This window comes from Lissotriton helveticus, chromosome 11, assembly GCF_964261635.1.
Source record: "Lissotriton helveticus chromosome 11, aLisHel1.1, whole genome shotgun sequence".
Classification (NCBI taxonomy): Eukaryota; Metazoa; Chordata; class Amphibia; order Caudata; family Salamandridae; genus Lissotriton; species Lissotriton helveticus.
This window is the reverse complement of record NC_136072.1, coordinates 220,434,176-220,452,571: the sequence shown is the minus strand read 5'-3', so window position 1 is coordinate 220,452,571 and position 18,396 is coordinate 220,434,176. Positions and strand designations below refer to the sequence as shown.

The 18,396-nt window shown below is 46.7% G+C and overlaps 1 protein-coding gene across 1 annotated transcript in view; it reads left to right on the top strand.

Moving 5' to 3' along the window:
• Positions 1-18,396, top strand: part of LOC144792577 (vomeronasal type-2 receptor 1-like) — a 329,343-nt gene that overhangs the window by 261,697 nt on the left and 49,250 nt on the right. Inside the window, exon 3 of the mRNA XM_078667685.1 lies at positions 3,263-4,120. Within this exon, the coding sequence (XP_078523811.1) occupies positions 3,263-4,120 (858 nt within the window). The remainder of the gene's footprint in view (positions 1-3,262; positions 4,121-18,396) is intronic.

Sequence of the window (18,396 nt, the reverse complement as noted above, 5' to 3'; positions counted from 1 at the left end):
ATTACCATATTTAAAGTAACGAGTGCATAAACACGTGGTGCAAACTACAATAAACAGAGAAGACATACTTTTGGATGCATTTGTATCGTCTTTGCCCAGGAGAACTGCAGACATATATACACACATCTGATAAAATGACGATGTCAATTGGAAACCGCAATTTACTTTAGTTCATAAATATACTGTATATATTTTTTCCCTCCAATAGGTAAAGACCATTTAGATACAAAATAAAATTCAATTAATGTTTCCAATGCAATCTTGTTTCGATTTTATGATCAGCTATTAATATCTCTACATCAAGGAAACACACTGATTGTCTACTTAGGGTAGCCGTAAAGTGCAAGTTAATGGGCACATGCATCAATTCAGCATTTTGCAATTTCCAATTAGCAAATTTTACCGATTTGCTATTTAGAAATCGCAAAATGCAATGCATGAAGGATTCGCAAAAAATGCGATTCCTTAAAATTCCTTAATTGCGACTCGCAGTTCCTTAATTGCGACTCGCAAACTGCGAGTCACAATTAAGGATTGGCTTCCCATTTATTCCTATGGGCCCTAGGCCTATAGGAATCAATGGGAACTGCATGTGCAATTTGCGAGTACCAAATAGGTACTTGCAAATTGCGCATGCAATTTCGAGGGTGATGGGGGGCCAAAAGAACACCCTGATGCACCCCTGAAAGTGCAATTAAAAACATGTTGCACACATACATGCACCAAGGGCATGTTTGTGTGCAACACAGAACTTAGAAAAATTCCCTTTTGTGCATTTTTCAAAGTTGTCGGAAATTACCATCAACTTTAAATTGATGGCAATTTGTATTTCTTAATAGCGAAACCGCAAATTTATTTAGTTGTTGCATTGCATTTAAGGAATCACAATTTGTGATTCATTAAATGCAATCTCTATTTAGGAACTCGCCAAATATTGTGAATTCTTTAATTGAGCTTCCCAAAGACTTTCATGCATCGCAAAAGGCCAATTTGCAATTGCAAACGGTCGATTTTTGTGAATCACACCGTTTGCGATCGCAAAAAACCTTTGATGCATGTGCCCCTAAGGGTGTTAACGTTAATTTCTGAAATTAATTTCCGTACCTCGCCATATCACAAACAAATCATCGATATATCTTAGCCAAACTATAACATGCTCATCCAATGTTTTCTTAAAATCCAATTTGAGGACATAACTGGGTGAAAAACTCGCCCCCATCGCGACTCCCCTAATTTGTTGAAATTCCTGATTTTGGAACATGAAGAAATTATTTTCTAAACAGAATAGGATCATACTGACTAACATCTTGTTGTGTTGGTAAAGATACATTGGTCTTGAACCTAGGAAAGATTCTATAGCCCTAGTACCGTCTTGTTGGTGGATACTAGTATATAATTCTGTAACATCTAAAGACATTAATAGATAATCTGAGTCCCATGTACAGTTACTAATATTTCTGAGAAAGTTACTAGTATCTTGGATATAAGAAGGCAGTGATTGTACATGTTCCTGTAAAAAAAAGTCAATGTATCGGGGGCTATTTTCTAGGAGGCTTTTTCACGATGAAATGATAGGTCTTCCTGGTGGCCTGGTGGCTTGTTTGTGTATTTTGTGGATGAAATAAATTACAGGCATGATTGGGTGATCGTTCTTCAGATATCTGCCTGTAATTTGAAATAAAACTCATTCCAAGAGGCACGAGTTTTCTGGATGTTACTTCTTTTGTAACACTCTCATCGTTTAGTTGTTTCTTCCAAACAGTCCTCTTTTGGCCAAATAACTATATTGCCCTCTTTGTCTGAATTATGTATGACAATTTGATAATTGCTGTGTAACTTCGTTATAAGTTGATGATATTTGTAATCCTGGTATTTGTATCTGTTTTGTGTGCTTTATGTTAGATAGTTGAGAGTATATATATATATATATATATATATATATTCACTGAAAAAACCATAGGTTTCAGACATGTTATAGTTAGGAATTAGAATTTAAAAAACCTTAGAAATTCACCTAAAAAAACATAGGTTTTAGGGGTGTTATAGTTAGCTAGACATTTTACTTGTACAAAACCATTGAAATTCCTCCGTAATAGTTAGTTGTACTACATATAAATCACGCGCCCGCAATCCACTCCTGATGATGTCACATATTACATCATTCATGACTTGATCAGTGACATCACTGATGACGACACTGATGACATCTCAAATGACATCGGTCGGTAAGCCTCTGACGAGCGGTCAGAGGTTTACCTACCGACATCATAATGAACCTCTGCCTGTTGACCATGTGCAGTGCCCCCCTGTAGTGATGTGCTCCTTTGTTACTGAAATTGAATTTAATAGATGGTCTATTATAAAGAACACTTTTTCAATATTACAATGTAAGAAGAGTATTCAATCCTCCAACGAAGGAATGTTTGACTAGGCTTTCAAAATGGGATTCACTAATTACAGAGAGAGTTTTAATATCAATGAATCATACAAGGAGTGCTTTAAGTTTATACATTAAGTGCAATTGTGCTGTAGTTTGTTGTCAAATGATTATAACCCAGAGCAAGTTTCATAGCAGAAAGAAGAGTTATAAGTCAAATATCCAGGGCCTGATTCACTAAGTCTATTTAGGTCCTAAATTTACATTTACGATCAACAAAAGGGTGGAATTTCACCTAATAGTTACAACAGGATACTTATCAGACATAAATCTTTTTACCTCTGTTTAATTGTACATAGCAACTGCATACTTTTACGTGCGGGTAGCTCCCGCTGGGGAAGGGGGATTTGTGGGGGCCTTGCATTGCAAGATATAGTAAGCAAGGGAATTTCTGATATGCAAAATATATGCCAATTTGTCATCCTAAGAGGCATCAATAAAGCTGTTTTCGGCCTTAATCTTTTTAATTTTTAATTTGTCTTTTATTTACATTTAAAAATGGCTTTATGAATCATGTCTAATGCTCACCTTATCATAATAAGCTGAGTTTGTCAGTTTTCCACGCAGTGCTCTTTTTGCCTTTTTGTGACACTATTAAATTGGGAAGATCTTTCTATACCATTTTCTGGCTACTAACTGCTGTATTTTCACAGAAAACCAATGTTGTAAATTGATCAATGTTTGTTGAATCACTCCTGAGGGACCATTGTTCAACATAACTCAGACAAGGATGGTAGTACATGATAAATGTGAATGTTACAGCAACTTATTTTTGTTAGCCCTGTCCTGATTTTCATTGGTTCTCTTTCTTCTGTTTCGTTATAGGTGGGTTACTTCTCTTCATGCTCAGTTCTTAGTGACAAATTCCAGTTCCCTTCCTTTCTCCGTACTATTCCAAGTGATGCCTATCAGTCCAAGGCAATGGCACAACTTGTCATATATTTTGGTTGGACCTGGGTTGGAACAATAGCAGCGGATGATGACTATGGGAAATACGGAATCAAGCTGTTCAAAGAAGAGGTTGAGAAGGTCGGCATATGTATCTCTTTCTCTGAAACCCTTCCCAGAATATATAATAAAGAGGCAATCCTCAAAATAGTGGAAGCTGTGAGAAAATCTACAGCAAATGTGATTGTCGTATTCTCAACGGATATCGATCTTAGCGCTTTAATGGAGGAAATGGCAAACACAAACATAACTGGCAAAACATGGATTGCAAGTGAGGCCTGGATCACTTCCGCACTGATCGCCAAGCCAAGTTACTTTCACCTCCTTGGTGGAGCCATAGGATTTGGAGTTCGGAAGGGTAACATACCAAATTTTGAGAAGTTTCTCCATGAAGTACATCCAGAGAATACTGAAGATGATCTGCTCTACGAGTTTTGGGAGAATGCTTTTAACTGCACATACCATGCAGATAGAAAAGCGTTATATACAGATAGAGTCAATGACACCATTGAACGCGAAAAGCATATTTCTTCTAGACATTGTATTGGAAATGAAAGGCTAAGAGATATTAACAACACATATACAGATGTTTCAGAGCTCAGAATAACATACAGTGTTTACAAAGCGGTGTACACCGTTGCTCATGCTCTTCATAATTTAGACACATGTGTGCCTGGGGCCGGACCATTTCCATCAAAGTCATGTGCTTATATTCTTGACTTCGAGCCATGGCAGGTATGTAAGCATTTTTGGTTAAGAGGGCAATATAATATTGTCAATGACTGTCTATGCATCGATCAGAGTTCTAAAGGTGCTCTTCTAATAATATAATATTACATAAGGTTGTATCCAGAATATCGACGGATAACATAATGGTAAGGTAAGTATACAACCAAGAAATTCCAGATGTCAAACGCCACATGGCAAGGTCTCAATTTACACTACGGAGAACCTCGCAAAGACACACTAACCTTCTTCACTCAAAAGTCAGAATAACACCAAAGATCCATTCTGACATTGGACTTCATGGCCACAACTGCCTGAACTTTATGTACACTGATGTCCCATCACAAAAGGTTAAAGGTCGGTGATTGATCCTTTAGAATTACTTCCATTTTTAGAGCAATTAACTACTTTTTTTAAATTCTCATCAAATTATAGGAGTACCCCTGGAGAACTCTTGTAGTTGTAGTTTTCCTCAAAACTTCCATGAATGATGGTGGTGTTTCCTCTGGATTCTCTTCCCCTACTTATAAACCTACTCTTATCTGTTGGAAATGAATATCTTTTGCATGGTATTTCCCCCCGATTTTTGCCTTCTTTTTCATAACCTGTTTTTATTGGCTTTATAATTTTACGCACTTTACCCTTTCTAACTAGTGGTAACATGCTTGTACATTTTGTTTCAAACTTTTTTTAAAAACAATTTTATTAGCATTTTTCAAAAAACACCAAAGGATAAGCAGATCATATTAGGAGTCATGCATTCCAATGTGGTACAGTGGCAAACTCTACATTCTTTTTCAAGGAGAACATCTTTTTAGTTTCTAATATAAAAAATTTGAACAGTTAACGTGTCCCCCGCCCCGGGTCATGTTAGTCTTGCCTTGTCAGTTCCAGGTTCTAAGAGCCAAATCTCTATCTGTGCAGTCTATGTGACCATGGCTATCTCAGATGTCGGCGAAGTCCTGTGTACGCCTACAGTCTCTGGTCCGTCCGAGCCTGCATGAGTCTCATCCATTTCTTCCATAGGGAGGTCGTCCATCTGTGATCATGGTGTACCATGCTACCGCGTGATCTTTCAGTTTATCATCCCTCCTGACTTTCTTCATTCCGATTAACTCTGCAGTGGCCCATTTGCGCATATCTTTGGTCCAGCCTTCCCACCGCTGGGGGGTTGAACTCATCTATCTGATGACTATCCGCCATTTGGCTAGTACTAATCCCACTTTGGGGAATTTCCTAGTAAGCTTCTTGGCTTTGGGCTTGGGGAGAAGCCCTAGTAGCACCCCCTTTACAGTGCGTGGTACGTCCATCCAGTGGCCTTCTGCAAGCATTGTATCACCTGCCCCCAGTAAGGTGTCAGCTCTGGGCAGTCTCAGATCATATGCAGAAAGTGAGCGTCTATATGTCTGCATTTCGGGCAACAGGAGGATCAATCCGGGTATATTTTATGGATCACTCGCGGGGTCAGGTAAGTTTAATGTACTATGTTATATTGTGTAAGATTGAATCTAGCGTTGGAGCAAATCTGTTTGACCCCCTCGTGTCCTCTCTTCCACTCCGCCTCCGTTAGGGATTCCTCTTATATAGTGTCCCATTTAGCCTGAATTGGGAGGGGGCCAGTGGGGAGATCCTCCCTGTGTGCTTTGTAAATATGTGAGACCAGTTTGGTCCTCCAGCCAGGGTGGTTATTGCCTGTAAGGTTGTCGTGATGTGTGGCTCTTGTGGAAATGTCAGCCACAGCTCTCGGGTCACCGCAGAAATGTTTGCGTACTACAGGTGTTGCCCTCTGCCTAGCTCAAACACACTCTCCGCTTCTTCCCTCGTAAGCTATTGTAGGACTACATATAAGTCACTTCATTTGACATCCTCCCTCAGTCCCTTTAGCAATTGGCATATTTTGTCCTATCTTTTTAAAAGGCTGCATGGCCCACATCGGGGCTTCAGGGGCATAAGGCAACTTTTTCACTACCGTTTTTATTGCAGCTACCCAGGTTGCGGCTACATGTCAAATGATGTATGGGATGCACTCAGGTACGCCGTCCCTCAGCTTGAGGAGTTCAGGGAGCGGTATCTCATGATGCATTCCCGCTAGCAACCGTTTCTCCTAATTATCTTGGTCATCCAACCAATGCACCCCATGTTGGAGCTGCAATGGCATATAATAAAGCTCCAGCCGAGGGACATCAAGCTCCCCCCTCTCCCACTTCCTATGCGGTGTATCCAGTTTTACTCGTTTCCTTTTAGATCCCCATATTAGCTCCACCATAAGACGCTCCAACTGTTGGAAGTACGTGTGCGGGATTCTGTAAAATGAATTCTGCATGACATATAAACTTAGTGGCAAGATCACCATCTTCAACAGTGCTACCTTACCCATCAGTGATAGAGGGAGTTATTTCCAGAAAGCTATCGATCTCTGGATACATTCCACACATCTCCCCATTTTGCTCTCCAAAAAAGGCTGACTGCATTTGTACTAGCTTAATCCCAAGCTATCTCGCCTCGTCACCTACCCAATGCATCCCCACTTGGGGCAGCACAGTCTTCTCCTTTCCAGCCAAATTGCCCATGGGGAAAAGTTTAGATTTCCCTGGGTTGTGACGCAGTCCTGACACCTCCCAGAATCTCGTTAGCTCCATAGTAAGCACCGGTACAGGTTCTTCAGGATGTTGGAGATATATGAGTGTGTCATCGGCGTACATAGACACCACATGGTTAGTGTCACCCAGCTGAATACCCCATCGCTGCATATTTTTCCTGAGTGTGATTGCCAAGGGCCCCATCACAATGGTGAATAATAGCGGGACAAGGAGCATCCCTGCCAGGTACCCCTTTGTAGCATGAAGCTATCCGACACCTGATCTCGAAGGCGCACCCTGGCTGTAGCTCTATTATACAGAGTTTTTATCCATGTAATACATGTGTCACCTAGTCCCAACGTTTGGAGCACAGCCCATATATAACTCCATTCTACAGAATCAAAGGCCTGTTGCATGTCCAGTAGGCTCAATGCCCAGTTTTCTGCTTCAAGATGTGGTGTATGCCAAATATGTGCAAGCCTGCACAAATTATGTGTAGTGTTTTGTCCACAAATCAGTCGGGACATGTACGGTAGGAAACGAACTGCCATTATGCCTCTTAAAAATTTTCGTCAATGTTCAGGAGGGAGATGGGCCTGTAGGCACCCAGGGAGAGAGGGTCTCTGTCTGGCTTAGGGATCATAGATACCGTTGCTTCCAGCATAGTCTTGGGGAGCTCTCTATGATGTAGAGCTTCATTGTACACCTCAAGGAGGCGTGTAGCCAATTGTGGGGCAAATATTTGTAAAACTCCGCCAGGAGCCCATCGCTTCCGGGGCATTTCTCCGGTTTTAGTTTTTTAATTGATGTAAGCACTTCCTCCCTCGAGATTGGTGCCCCTAAAACCTCTGCGTCCTCCTCTCCCAGAGTGGGGAGCGTCATGCCCTCAAGGAATTCCTGTAGAGAGTGTGTTTGAACACGGGACTCCGTTGCACACGTGTTTTTTAAGTGGGTCACGCATTCCTTCAGAATCACACCTTCTGTATGTACCATGTTTCCTTCACCATTTCTCAGTTGTAGGATAGGTGTGTACTCTGTTTCGCATAAGAAGTGCCAGCGACCTGTACCCCTCCATGTGTAGTCTTTGTTTGTATGTGGTGTACATACATTTTTCCAGCCTAGTCCAGGCCTCAAGTAGCTCCCCGCGAACTTGTGTCCAATCGGCCATCTGGGCAAGTGTCTTGTGCATAGCGCTATCTAGTCTTTTAAGCTGTTTCTCCAGTGTCGTGATATTGTTGCTCAACTGGTGGCTTCATGTGGTCGTCAGGCACATCCCCTAAGACCCACCTTCATGGCCTCTGATTCCGTAGACTTATGAGTCGTCGATTCCCAGTTATCTGTAAAGTAGTGTTACAGGGCTTCTTCTGCAGTATGTGCATAGGGAGGGTCAGTGAGTGTCTTGGCTCAAAGTCACCAGTGCGGAATGGCCAGTCGACCAGGCCCACTCTTTAGAGTGAGCAATAGCAGTGCGTGGTCTGAGAGGTAGCGAGGCAGATATGATAGTCTCTCTGTGGCAGCGGATAGACCAGCTGTGAGGCAGCAGTGATCTATTCGGCTAAATGTGTGAGCCGCTGGGGTATAACATAAGAATTCTCTTTTGGCGGGATTACGGGCCCTCCATTTGGCCCTGAGTTGCATGCCCTGCATTATTGTGGCTATCGATCTCGACATGCGAGGCTTGGTGTTATCTCTGGGGGGGTTCCCTGTTTAACACCGCATCAAAGATGCGGTTAAAGTCTCCAAAAAGGATGAGTTTGGTCCCCATGTATAGCGTCGCAGATTTTAGGAGTGCTGGGTAAAAGTCGGGGCAATCGGTGTTAGGGGCATAGACATTAATTATACAAATCTCCTTGTCCCCCATCTCCCATGCAAAATAACAAACCTCCCGTCTGGGTACAGGGCATGGTGTACATGTTGAAAGGGGACGCCAGGCGCCACCCACACCAGGACTTCCCGTGCGAAGCCCGAGTACGAAGTGGCATACAGTTGGGCCCTCCACCTCTTCCGTACACTCATGATAGTGTTACCCCAGACATGTGTTTCCTGAAGCCCAGCAATTGCTATTTTATATCGTGCACTCTACAGCGTTTTTCTAGCCCCGCCGTCCCCCGAATATTCTAATTAAGTATATTCAGTGTTTGTACTGACATGATTGCGTTGTCTTGCATGAGTCATTTCTGTCTCCCTATCCCTATCCCATAGAAGTCCACTTTGTCTTCCCGACATCTTGTTTGCGATGTGTGAAATTTCCCACAACCCTAACATTCCCTCAACAATTAGAAGAACATTGAAAACGGAATAATCCCCCCACCCCATGGACAGTTGCATTACTTCTGATGCATACATTGTGACCCATACAAATAGCAGCACATACCGCCCCACACCTCCCCCTACCCGTAAATAACATTAGAGTTCTCAACACAAGGTTCCAGAGGCAGGAAGCTAGTCTGGCCTTGCCTAATAAACAGGTATATCTATTGTATCTGTTGCTGTGCTTGAGAACTGGCTTCGTCCAGGTGCGAGATTGCTCTCTATCATCCCAGGCTGGCCTGTACTCTGTTAGGGGGGCGTCGCTGCCCCTGTGAGTGCCCTTGCCCCTACTCATTGATGAACATGATAATTATTATTTACATACATAAAGGGGGGAAAACAGCCCCCATCGCCCCCATTTGTAAGTCTATTCGGAACTCCACCTGGCCACAGTCATTGAATTTACATTTATCTTTACAATTGTCTCTCAGGATCTCCGCCTATACCGTTCATTCGTGCCCACTGCCTGGGTCGCTGCATCGGCCTCATGGTCTGGCGTCATGTCAATAATGTCCTGGACTGTCTCTGTGTCCAAGGCCTGGAGTGTGCCATCCTGGAGGACTTTTATTCAACCGTAACTCACCGCCCTACTGGTCTGTAGCTGTCGTTGTGGTTATCTATGGCCCTGCAGTGTGTTCTTTACCGCTATTGGTCCAGTGGAGGCCGTGGAGGGCATCAGGCGTCTCACCCTGGACCCCTTGCATCCAGTCAGTCGCTCTCCTCACCCGCTGAGAAGAAGAACAATTTGTGGCCCTCATTTTCCACTCAAAGTTTAGCAGGAAACATTAAGCTGTATTTTAAATTCAGGTCCCTCAGTCTCCGTTTGACTGGAATGAAGGTTTTCCCCTGCTCCTGCACTGTTTGAGTGTAGTCTGGGTACACCGAAATAGAATGTCCCTCAAAAAAGAAGCGCCTTCCACTACGGGACAGCTGGAGGAGGGGATCTCTGTCTCGGAAATTGAAGAGCTTTGCAATGATAGCTAGGGGGTGCTCCGGGCGTGGGCGGTAGCACTAGCGACCTATGTGCCCTCCCAATATTGAAGGAATTAGATAATCTGTTTGGGGTCATTTCCTGTGTTATCCACTCCTCAAGGAACAGTTCAGCTGAGGGGCCCTCTGTTTTTTCAGGGAATCCTACAAACCTGAGATTCCCCCTCCTTGACCGTCCTTCAGAATTCTCTGCTCTTTCATCTAATCTTATGACCTGCCGCTTAAGGTCCACCAGCGTGGCGCCGAGATTCCATATCTTTCTTGGTGACTGATAATCTGTTCAAGACCTTCCGCAGGTCACATCTCAGTAGATCCATGTCGATGGCCACCGCATCTATTTTTTGGACCATATGATCCCTGATCGACTGAATAGCCTGGATGACGTCCGCCAACATGGGAGAGTCCTCACTCGACCGCTCAGCGGCCCCTTTCCCTCCTGCAAGATCCTCCTCTCTAGCCTCGGCGCCGTGGGGCATGGGTTTAGCATAATTCACGATTTTAGTTGCCTGACCTTTAGGCGCTTTATCCTTCACCATGATTGCATGCGAATCGAGTTGCCTTGCTCAATGTGTCCCCAAGTAGACTGATTTCCAGCCCTTAGTTCAGCAATTCCTGAGGTAATAATAGGTTTCCCCGTCTTGTAGGCCTCCTGTAGGCCACTGCGTTTCTGTCTGGTTTGCGTCTCCTGTGCCGAGTGTAGGAAGGTGGATACCTGACTATGGTTACCCCAGACTTTTTGCCTAGTGTTTAGCTGGTTTTCTACTTAGTTGGCCTGGGATCCTGCTAATCAGGGCCCCAGGCTATCTGCTCTCTCTTAAAATGGACTCCATGCACCCTAGGTGCATAACCAAATTGGTACTGGACACCTTATCAGACCCTGTACTGTGCACTATAGGTGCCCAGGGCATAGGTGCATCCAAGGTCTACCAGGGACTGCAGCATATCTTTTGCCACCCCTGGCTGGTACTTAAATCGACACAACTGGCTGTTCACACAGCTGGGGCAAGGTGGTGTAATCACCCCTTGCTTAGATATAGTATACCTATATCTAAACCTATATCTGGACACATATATACCTATCAGTCACTCCTATGGCAGGCCTTTACAATCCTGGAGGCAGAGTGCTTGGTTTTATGTGAGATGGTGCTCTAGCATGAGCTGAGCCTGTCTGCAGCTTTCGGAACCATTTCCTTATAGCTGTTCTAGTGATACTGCCATACCATATACTCTTAAGTGCATTATAATCCTCGCGGTTAATGCTAACTTTGGTTTGGCTTTATCAAAACATGTCGTGTTTGGTGTCATACACTTTGGAATACTACCCCCTCGCCAGTTCTGGCGACGGGGGTAGCATTCCACCCTTCTAAAGGGAAAAGACATGTTACTTACTGCAAATGCGGTTAATCCTAACCAGAGCCCCAGCATTACAAAATGGATGCTGCTGCCACAGACACATGTCTGACCCCCTGCTGCTGACCGAAACTCGACAGAGGAGGCTTGATCAAAGGATCTCCTGTCGCAGGGAGGTGTTACACCACCCCAGACAGGAGATAGTGGATTGTAGCAGGGAGGGTTGAAAGAAACTAGACACTGCCTGGGGCACACAAGGTGTCACTGGGCAGATTCCAGTCAAACCGGTTCTGGGGAACTCCAGCCCCAGTCTTGGCGGCAAACTGGACAAAGGAAAGGGGTGTAACCACCCCCTTCCTGGGTCCCACCCATAGGAGGGACCTAGCAGGTAATCCAGCCCCCAGATTTGGAATATAGGTGGGAGCAGTGCCAATGCACATCAGATTATCCTGACTGAAACTTATGAAACGAAACTCTGGACCCTTCGACATCCTACTCGACGTAGAAGACTGAAGAATCTCCCTTGTGGTCAAGGAGTGACCACCCTGTGCAAACAGGCACCATCCAGCACTTCGACGTTTGCTTTGTTGCAGTTCCCGCCAGAACTCGAGCAACAGAGACTGACAAGAGCCAGCTTTCCTGTCTTCCAACAGCCCGATCCACAGTCCATGCAGAGCTGGGACCTGTGGAAGCGACCTGAAGCGTGGGAGTGGCCATCTTGAATAAACCACAAAGCGCTGACCGTGAAGCACCTGAGGCTCCCTCGAAGTTGTGCATTGGAGCGTGAGAAGCTCCAACCCCGAGCAGCTTTTGCACTGAAGCTCACCCCTCCACACTTGACATGTGCTGCGTGGGGCCCTTTTGCATTTTTCTGCTTGAAGCGTTGGTCCGGTCGCTTGCCCATTGGCTAGTGGCCCCAGAACCGACGAACCTAAGAATTTTCACAGCTGGTCTGGTTGCTCCAGACTGGCACTCACTCCCCTGAAAAGGAGCACCCGCTCTGACCTTGCTGGTCCGAGTGCTAAGCCTTCTTTGAATCCTGTGTGGGTTGCCTTTGCCAAGGTTTGTTGACTCCAATCCGGAAGCCGACACCGCCGACAGCTAGGGCCTTTGTGGGACAGCTCGTGATCCACTCCAGGACATCCTCGGTGCCCCAGAGTCCACGTGGCAGCGGAGACAAGGCACTTGACATCAACCTGATTGCGCCCGACATCGCCTGGTTCCTTCCTGGTTCCTTCCTGGTCACTGGCTAGTGACCCAGACTCTGTCCCCTCTGCTTTTAGGTACCCATCAACTTCGATCCACCCTTGGATCGCACCGGACACTTCTCTTCTGGACGCCTGCAGCATCTTCATCCTCAGGCACCATCGAACTGCGTGACGAAACCCGACACACTTTGGCACCCGTGCACCCGCTTCCTGTGGGTGAGGTAACTTACTAGCGCCGGTGTTCCCACACTGGTACACATCTCTAGTGCCTAAGTGTAAAGTTTGGTAGTCCTAGTCCAGTCGGAAGACTCCTTTTGCAATAACTTTGTAACTTTTACGCACCATTGACTTTACATTGGTGCAAGCCGTGCTTCCCACACTGCACCCGAATCCCGCGGGCTACTCCCGTCCTAACTGCTGTTAGTCCAGTGTAGTCCCAGCGATTCACAAGGCCCTAGGCCTTATCCCCGATCGATTAGTGATTGTTATACCACTTTATCGATATATGGTTTGAGTGGCCACCGGCCTCATCCAAAACGTGCAACTTGTCTGTTATACTGTGCTTTTATTTAAACGCTTGTGCTTCATTGCTCATAAAGAGTAGTGGGGATTATTCTGAGAATAAATACATATATTTTTAATATTATATAACTTGTGTGGTGTCCTTTCATTTGGTATTACAGGATTGCATATGGTAAAACAGCTGGCTTCACATGTCCTCTTGAGTTAAGCCTTTAAGGCTGCTTAGTCCATGCTACCCCTAGGATAGCTTGTCTATAAGGTTGACTTACAACCACCACCATAAGGGATTGTTTGGACTGATACAGGGTGCCCACAGAACTGTGGACATCATATACCAGGCCAACTTCTCACACCGAGGATCCCTCTTGTGCATTTGTGCCCCAGTCCACTCGTCCTCCATCCCGGGGCCCCACGTTAATGATGTCTTCTCAGTACTCACTTAGGGTGCAGTAATCTGCATCGGGTCCCGACCAGAACCCCGAACCAGCCTGTGCACCACGGTAAATCTGTTAGTGTTCAACCTCCTGAGGTGTACTGTGTGCTGTCACTCTGGGGCGGAGTGCCTCCGCTCCCAGAATACCTCCACATGGACAGGCGGCATCGGCCCAGCACCAGTACCAGGCCTCTCATTGCTACCTGCCGTCATCAGGTAGGTGCCTTCCACCCATCCAAAGGGGGGCCCCCCAATCACCAGTCTCTCGTTTTTATCATCCCCCAGGTCTCAGGGTCTGCCCTTGTTGCTGACGGGCCCTTATGAATTCCACCACCGTAACGCATCCACCTTGGGCCCAGGAAACCCGATTTCCAGGCCTGGGGTCGGGCCCGCCGCCCACCTTGTCGTCCCTCCGGGGAATCAGCGTCTTCTCGCCTCCACCATAGGCCGCGGGGGCCACCGACCGTCTCTCTTCAGCTCGCCCACCCGACATTGGGGGTAGCGCCCCCCCTCAAGACAGGAAGGACCGTTCCCCCCAGGGCACCCTAACTTAGTCCGGTGCTGCGGCCTGATCGGTGCCCCAGACCCCAGCCCAGTCCTTCCACTTCCACCATTCAGCATGCGGGTGAGCGCTTCGGTGGGTACACAATGGGGGGTCTCGTAATCACCCACCTGTCCACCCACCAGGGCCCGGGGCGCTCAGTAGGTGTTCTCGGCCTCCAGAGAAGGCCCCCTCCTCCAGGACCTCCACCTGGGGTCCCGGTCCCAGGCCCCTAAAGTCTCAGCATTGTTCACTTCTCCATGCGCCCGACGGCTGTCACAGGCCAGCAGCCCCCGATTGCTGCCTCTTGGGATGGGGTGGCAGTTCCTCACCTCCAGGGGGGTCCTCACGGCCCTCCGCCATGGTTGTAGCTCTGGGTCAGGCCTCGGAGTCCTCCGTCTCGTATTCACTCCCCTCTCCAGCAAAGATGGCGCCTCCGCCCTCCGAGGGCAGCAACACTGATTCAGCGGTCCCGGAGGCATACTCAGGGGTACGGCTGCTGTCCGTGACTGTGTGGGGTCACACAGCACCTTAGAGACCTTGTAGGGCTTGCAGTAGGGGCAGGATGTTACAGGATTTCTGTTTTGCATAATTAGGGCCGTTGTGCGGAGCTCTGCTGAAACGTGTCTACTCGGCCATGCTGGCAAGCCACGCCTGTTTCGTTCTAAACTTGTTAACATAGGTATACACATGTCTGATACATGTAATGTACCTATAAATCCCTAGTATATGGTACTACATGTACTCCGGGCCTGTAAATTATATACTACCAGAGGGCTGCAAAATTCATTGTGCCACTCTCCAAAGTAGCATTTGTGAAATTCTGTCTCTGGACCTTCCACTACAGTCTGAATGTGCAGTTTTAAACTAACATTTCGACCTGTCGAAATAACCTTTTTTTTACAGACCTAAATTTTTCTTTTTCAATCTTATGAGTCACCTCCAAGGTAGGCCCTAAATAACCAGAAGGCAGGGCAGGGAGCATGGTTTTTAAAAGTTGGACATGTATTTTTAATGTTTTACATTTCCTGGCAGTGAAAAACATCCAAATTAGTTTTTCACTGTGGCAAAGCTGGCTCCCTGACAGTTTACCACTGGTTTACTCTATTACATTTAATAAGTGCTAAAATCCGATTCGGAACAGTTAGAAAAATAATTCAAGGACTTATTTTAAAGAAAATTTACAATCCATTTTAATATCAAGGTATTTTGGAACAGGTACTTTTGGAAAGTTGTCTTGCTCTTTCCTAAACCCAAAAGCCCTTTCTGCTAGTGTTTAACTGTCACCTGACTACTGAAGGCTCCCCTGTGGTGTATTTCTCCCAGACAGTGGGCAATGGTGTGGGGAGAGTGTCACCCTCCTTGACAGGATGACCCGGGGTCTGTGCCCTGCCATTTCCTGGGCTTCAGAGAACGCCTTTCCTGTCACTGGCAGATGAAAGTCACATCTAGGTCTGCCTCCCTCCCTCACAATACATCACACATAGAAACAGAAAACACAAGGAGAAATAAAGCATTTCTCCTCATTTCACCTGTTTAAGACCAGGTTTTCCCTGGTCTTAATTTTGGTGCTGCCCCATATTTACATCACCTTTGTAAATATGGGGCAGCGTCAAAATCAATGGGTGTTGCTGTGGAACGCCCACTGCAACACCCATTGCCCACCCCTTTCAGGCTAAGTATAGTGTTAACGCCGCCTTGTAAATAAGGCAAAGCCCCTGTCGCCACAGAAACAGTGGTAAAAATGGTGTTCCTGTGGCTAGATGGGTTTGTAAATCTGCCCCTTACTCTTTTATGGATTAAGCACTGGAGATAAAGGAACATGAAGTGGATGGTTGTGGAAGAAAGAAGTATGAGATGCAATCAAGACCAATCCAACTTTGGTATTTGGCAATTTTGATATTAGGCAACGTGGACGACGGGCTCCTAATTACAACTTTAGTCCCTTGATAATTAAGTACTGAATACGCGGTTACCAATATTTATTCATCACTTTTTGAAATGTGGGACTTTAGCGCAGGAGGTTAAAACATATAAATACTGGGGGAGGAGCCAAGCTGGCGACCGAGATGGCTGCATAGTCGCTCGGCTCCGTGAGCCTTCTCACCCCGCGCGTACATCCTGGCAACTATCCTGAGCCATAACGGCATATTTAAGTAGGCGAAGGACAACTTTCACTGACCGTTTACTCCTGAGGCTTTTACATGCGGCAGGCCCGTGGAAATGTCCCCGACTGTTTTGCGGCCTTCACGGAGCTGGGACCGGGGTGTTGAGTGAGGAGAGTGGCCGGCCGTGACTGCGACAACAGCGGCCTCTGGTGGGGGTGAGGAGTCGGCCGGATGGCACCGGTGATCTGATGGGCCGCTGGCGACAGTGCTGACCCAGTCCATCTAGTGGAGTGCCTTGTGGGATGTGCGGTGAAGCAGGGTCGAGGGGAGTGCACGATACTTGGCCCCCTTTCCAGTGTTGTGTCCGGGCATGACTAATGACTTCTCCCGGAATCGGCGGGCGGCTCCCAGGGAGCGGCGGAGATTTTGTTTAGCCTTTTGGTGACTCTTCGCTGGGAGGCCTGCCTTGACTTTCGGGGTCCTCGTGGTGACTCCTGGTGCGCCCTGGTGTGGGGCCCGGTCCTGAGGTGCGGTGGAGAAGGACGAGGCCGGATCAGCTAAGATGGCGGACGGCACCCTCTTACGCAGACCACATCCGGGCAGAGAAGCTGCTGTGCGGGAGAGTCCTGGGGTCTGGCGACACGAGACAGAGCCCACGTCCAGAGATATATTGGCTGCGCTAACAACCCTGCATACGACCCTGATCCGGGACGCCCGGGATCTGGGAAGAAGGATGGCCGCCATTGTTGTCCCACCGTTCCACACGGACATAGTTCGATCTCCTGGAGGCGCCGATGTGCCCGCCTCTGCGTCAGTGATGAGTGCTCCAGCTACGCCTATGTTCGTGGAGACGCTGGAAGACCCGGTTCATGAGATCGCTTTGGACAGATCTGTTGTACATATGAGTGACTCGTCGGGGCACTTATCTATTCGGCGGCTGGGGAAACAACGTCGATCTATGGTTTGGGCTGTCCCGGCGGCGTTTCGGCGCTTCCCGGATGGTGTGACTCTCTTTCCCTGGCTGGTGAGACTGTGTCCGGACTGGAGGATGTTTTCGGGGTCGATACTGACACAGACGGCTTTCCGCCATGCATACTCGGCTGGGTTTTGGTGGCTGAAGTCCCATGGAATAACAACACTGCCCGGTCCGCCCGGCTCACTTGGACCCTCCACGCTGCTCTGTATGCCGATTGATATGTGGACGTATGTTGGTACTACTGATAGGAAAGGCCAGGGGTGAGACCATCTAGGTCATGGTGGAACTTATTGTTGGCTGACTGTGATTTGGGGGACACTCAGCGGGGATGTTATTGAATGTGCTATCGATGCTTAATGTTAGCCATGGCTATTCTGATCTTGCTTTTAGGATGTTTACTGTGCGCGATGGTGGGGGGGGGGGGGCGGGTGGCCAGATCGATGGCCCTTCCCCACATTTTTCCTCTTTTTCTTCTTTTTCTCTTTTCTATATTTCGGGTCTCTTATTTAGGGCGACAGGCACGCTGCTGGGGGGGGGGGGATAGGCCGTAGCCTTCTGTAGGGGTGCAGGGTGGGGGGTAGGGGGATGGGGTTTGTTAATTTGCCCTTTCTTTGTTTCTATGGCCCTTTGTCTTTCTTCCTTTTTGGTGTCGTCGTTTTTTCGTGTTTCCTACAGTATGCCTCGTCTTGAGGGGTGGGGTGCTGCTTTGCTACGCAACGTGTCTGTTTTTACATTTATCCTGATTCGTGTGCCTTACCCCCATTACTTCAAACGTGTTTGCACTATTTGCGGATTTCCTGTTTCCTGCTTGCTATTGTAGGACCATGTATGACCGTATGGCATTAATTATGAGTTTTTCTTTATTGTAAAATGAACCTTCTCAAATCCTGAATATCGCACAGTACGCTTGATTACAAGTTATATCCTGGACACTTCTTAGACCCTGATTTTCGGGCTGCTGTATTTTTCTACATTGATTGCTGTACTTACGACTTGACTAGCGGCCGGCCGGGGTGGTTGTAGGCCCATACTTGTATTTACTTGAAATGACAATAAAGGTTCTCAAAAAAAAAACAAAAAAACATATAAATACTAATATGCAATCAATAAAGCTAGTTGGAAATGAAAGAATTTTCCAACCTGGTATTAGGACCACATTTAGGGACTTATTTTGTGGCTGACGTTTTGCGTGTGTAGTCTAGGTGTGTCGTACTGCAGAACAAGGAAGATCCCACAAGGGTGGGCCGAGGAGCAATTCATATTCATGT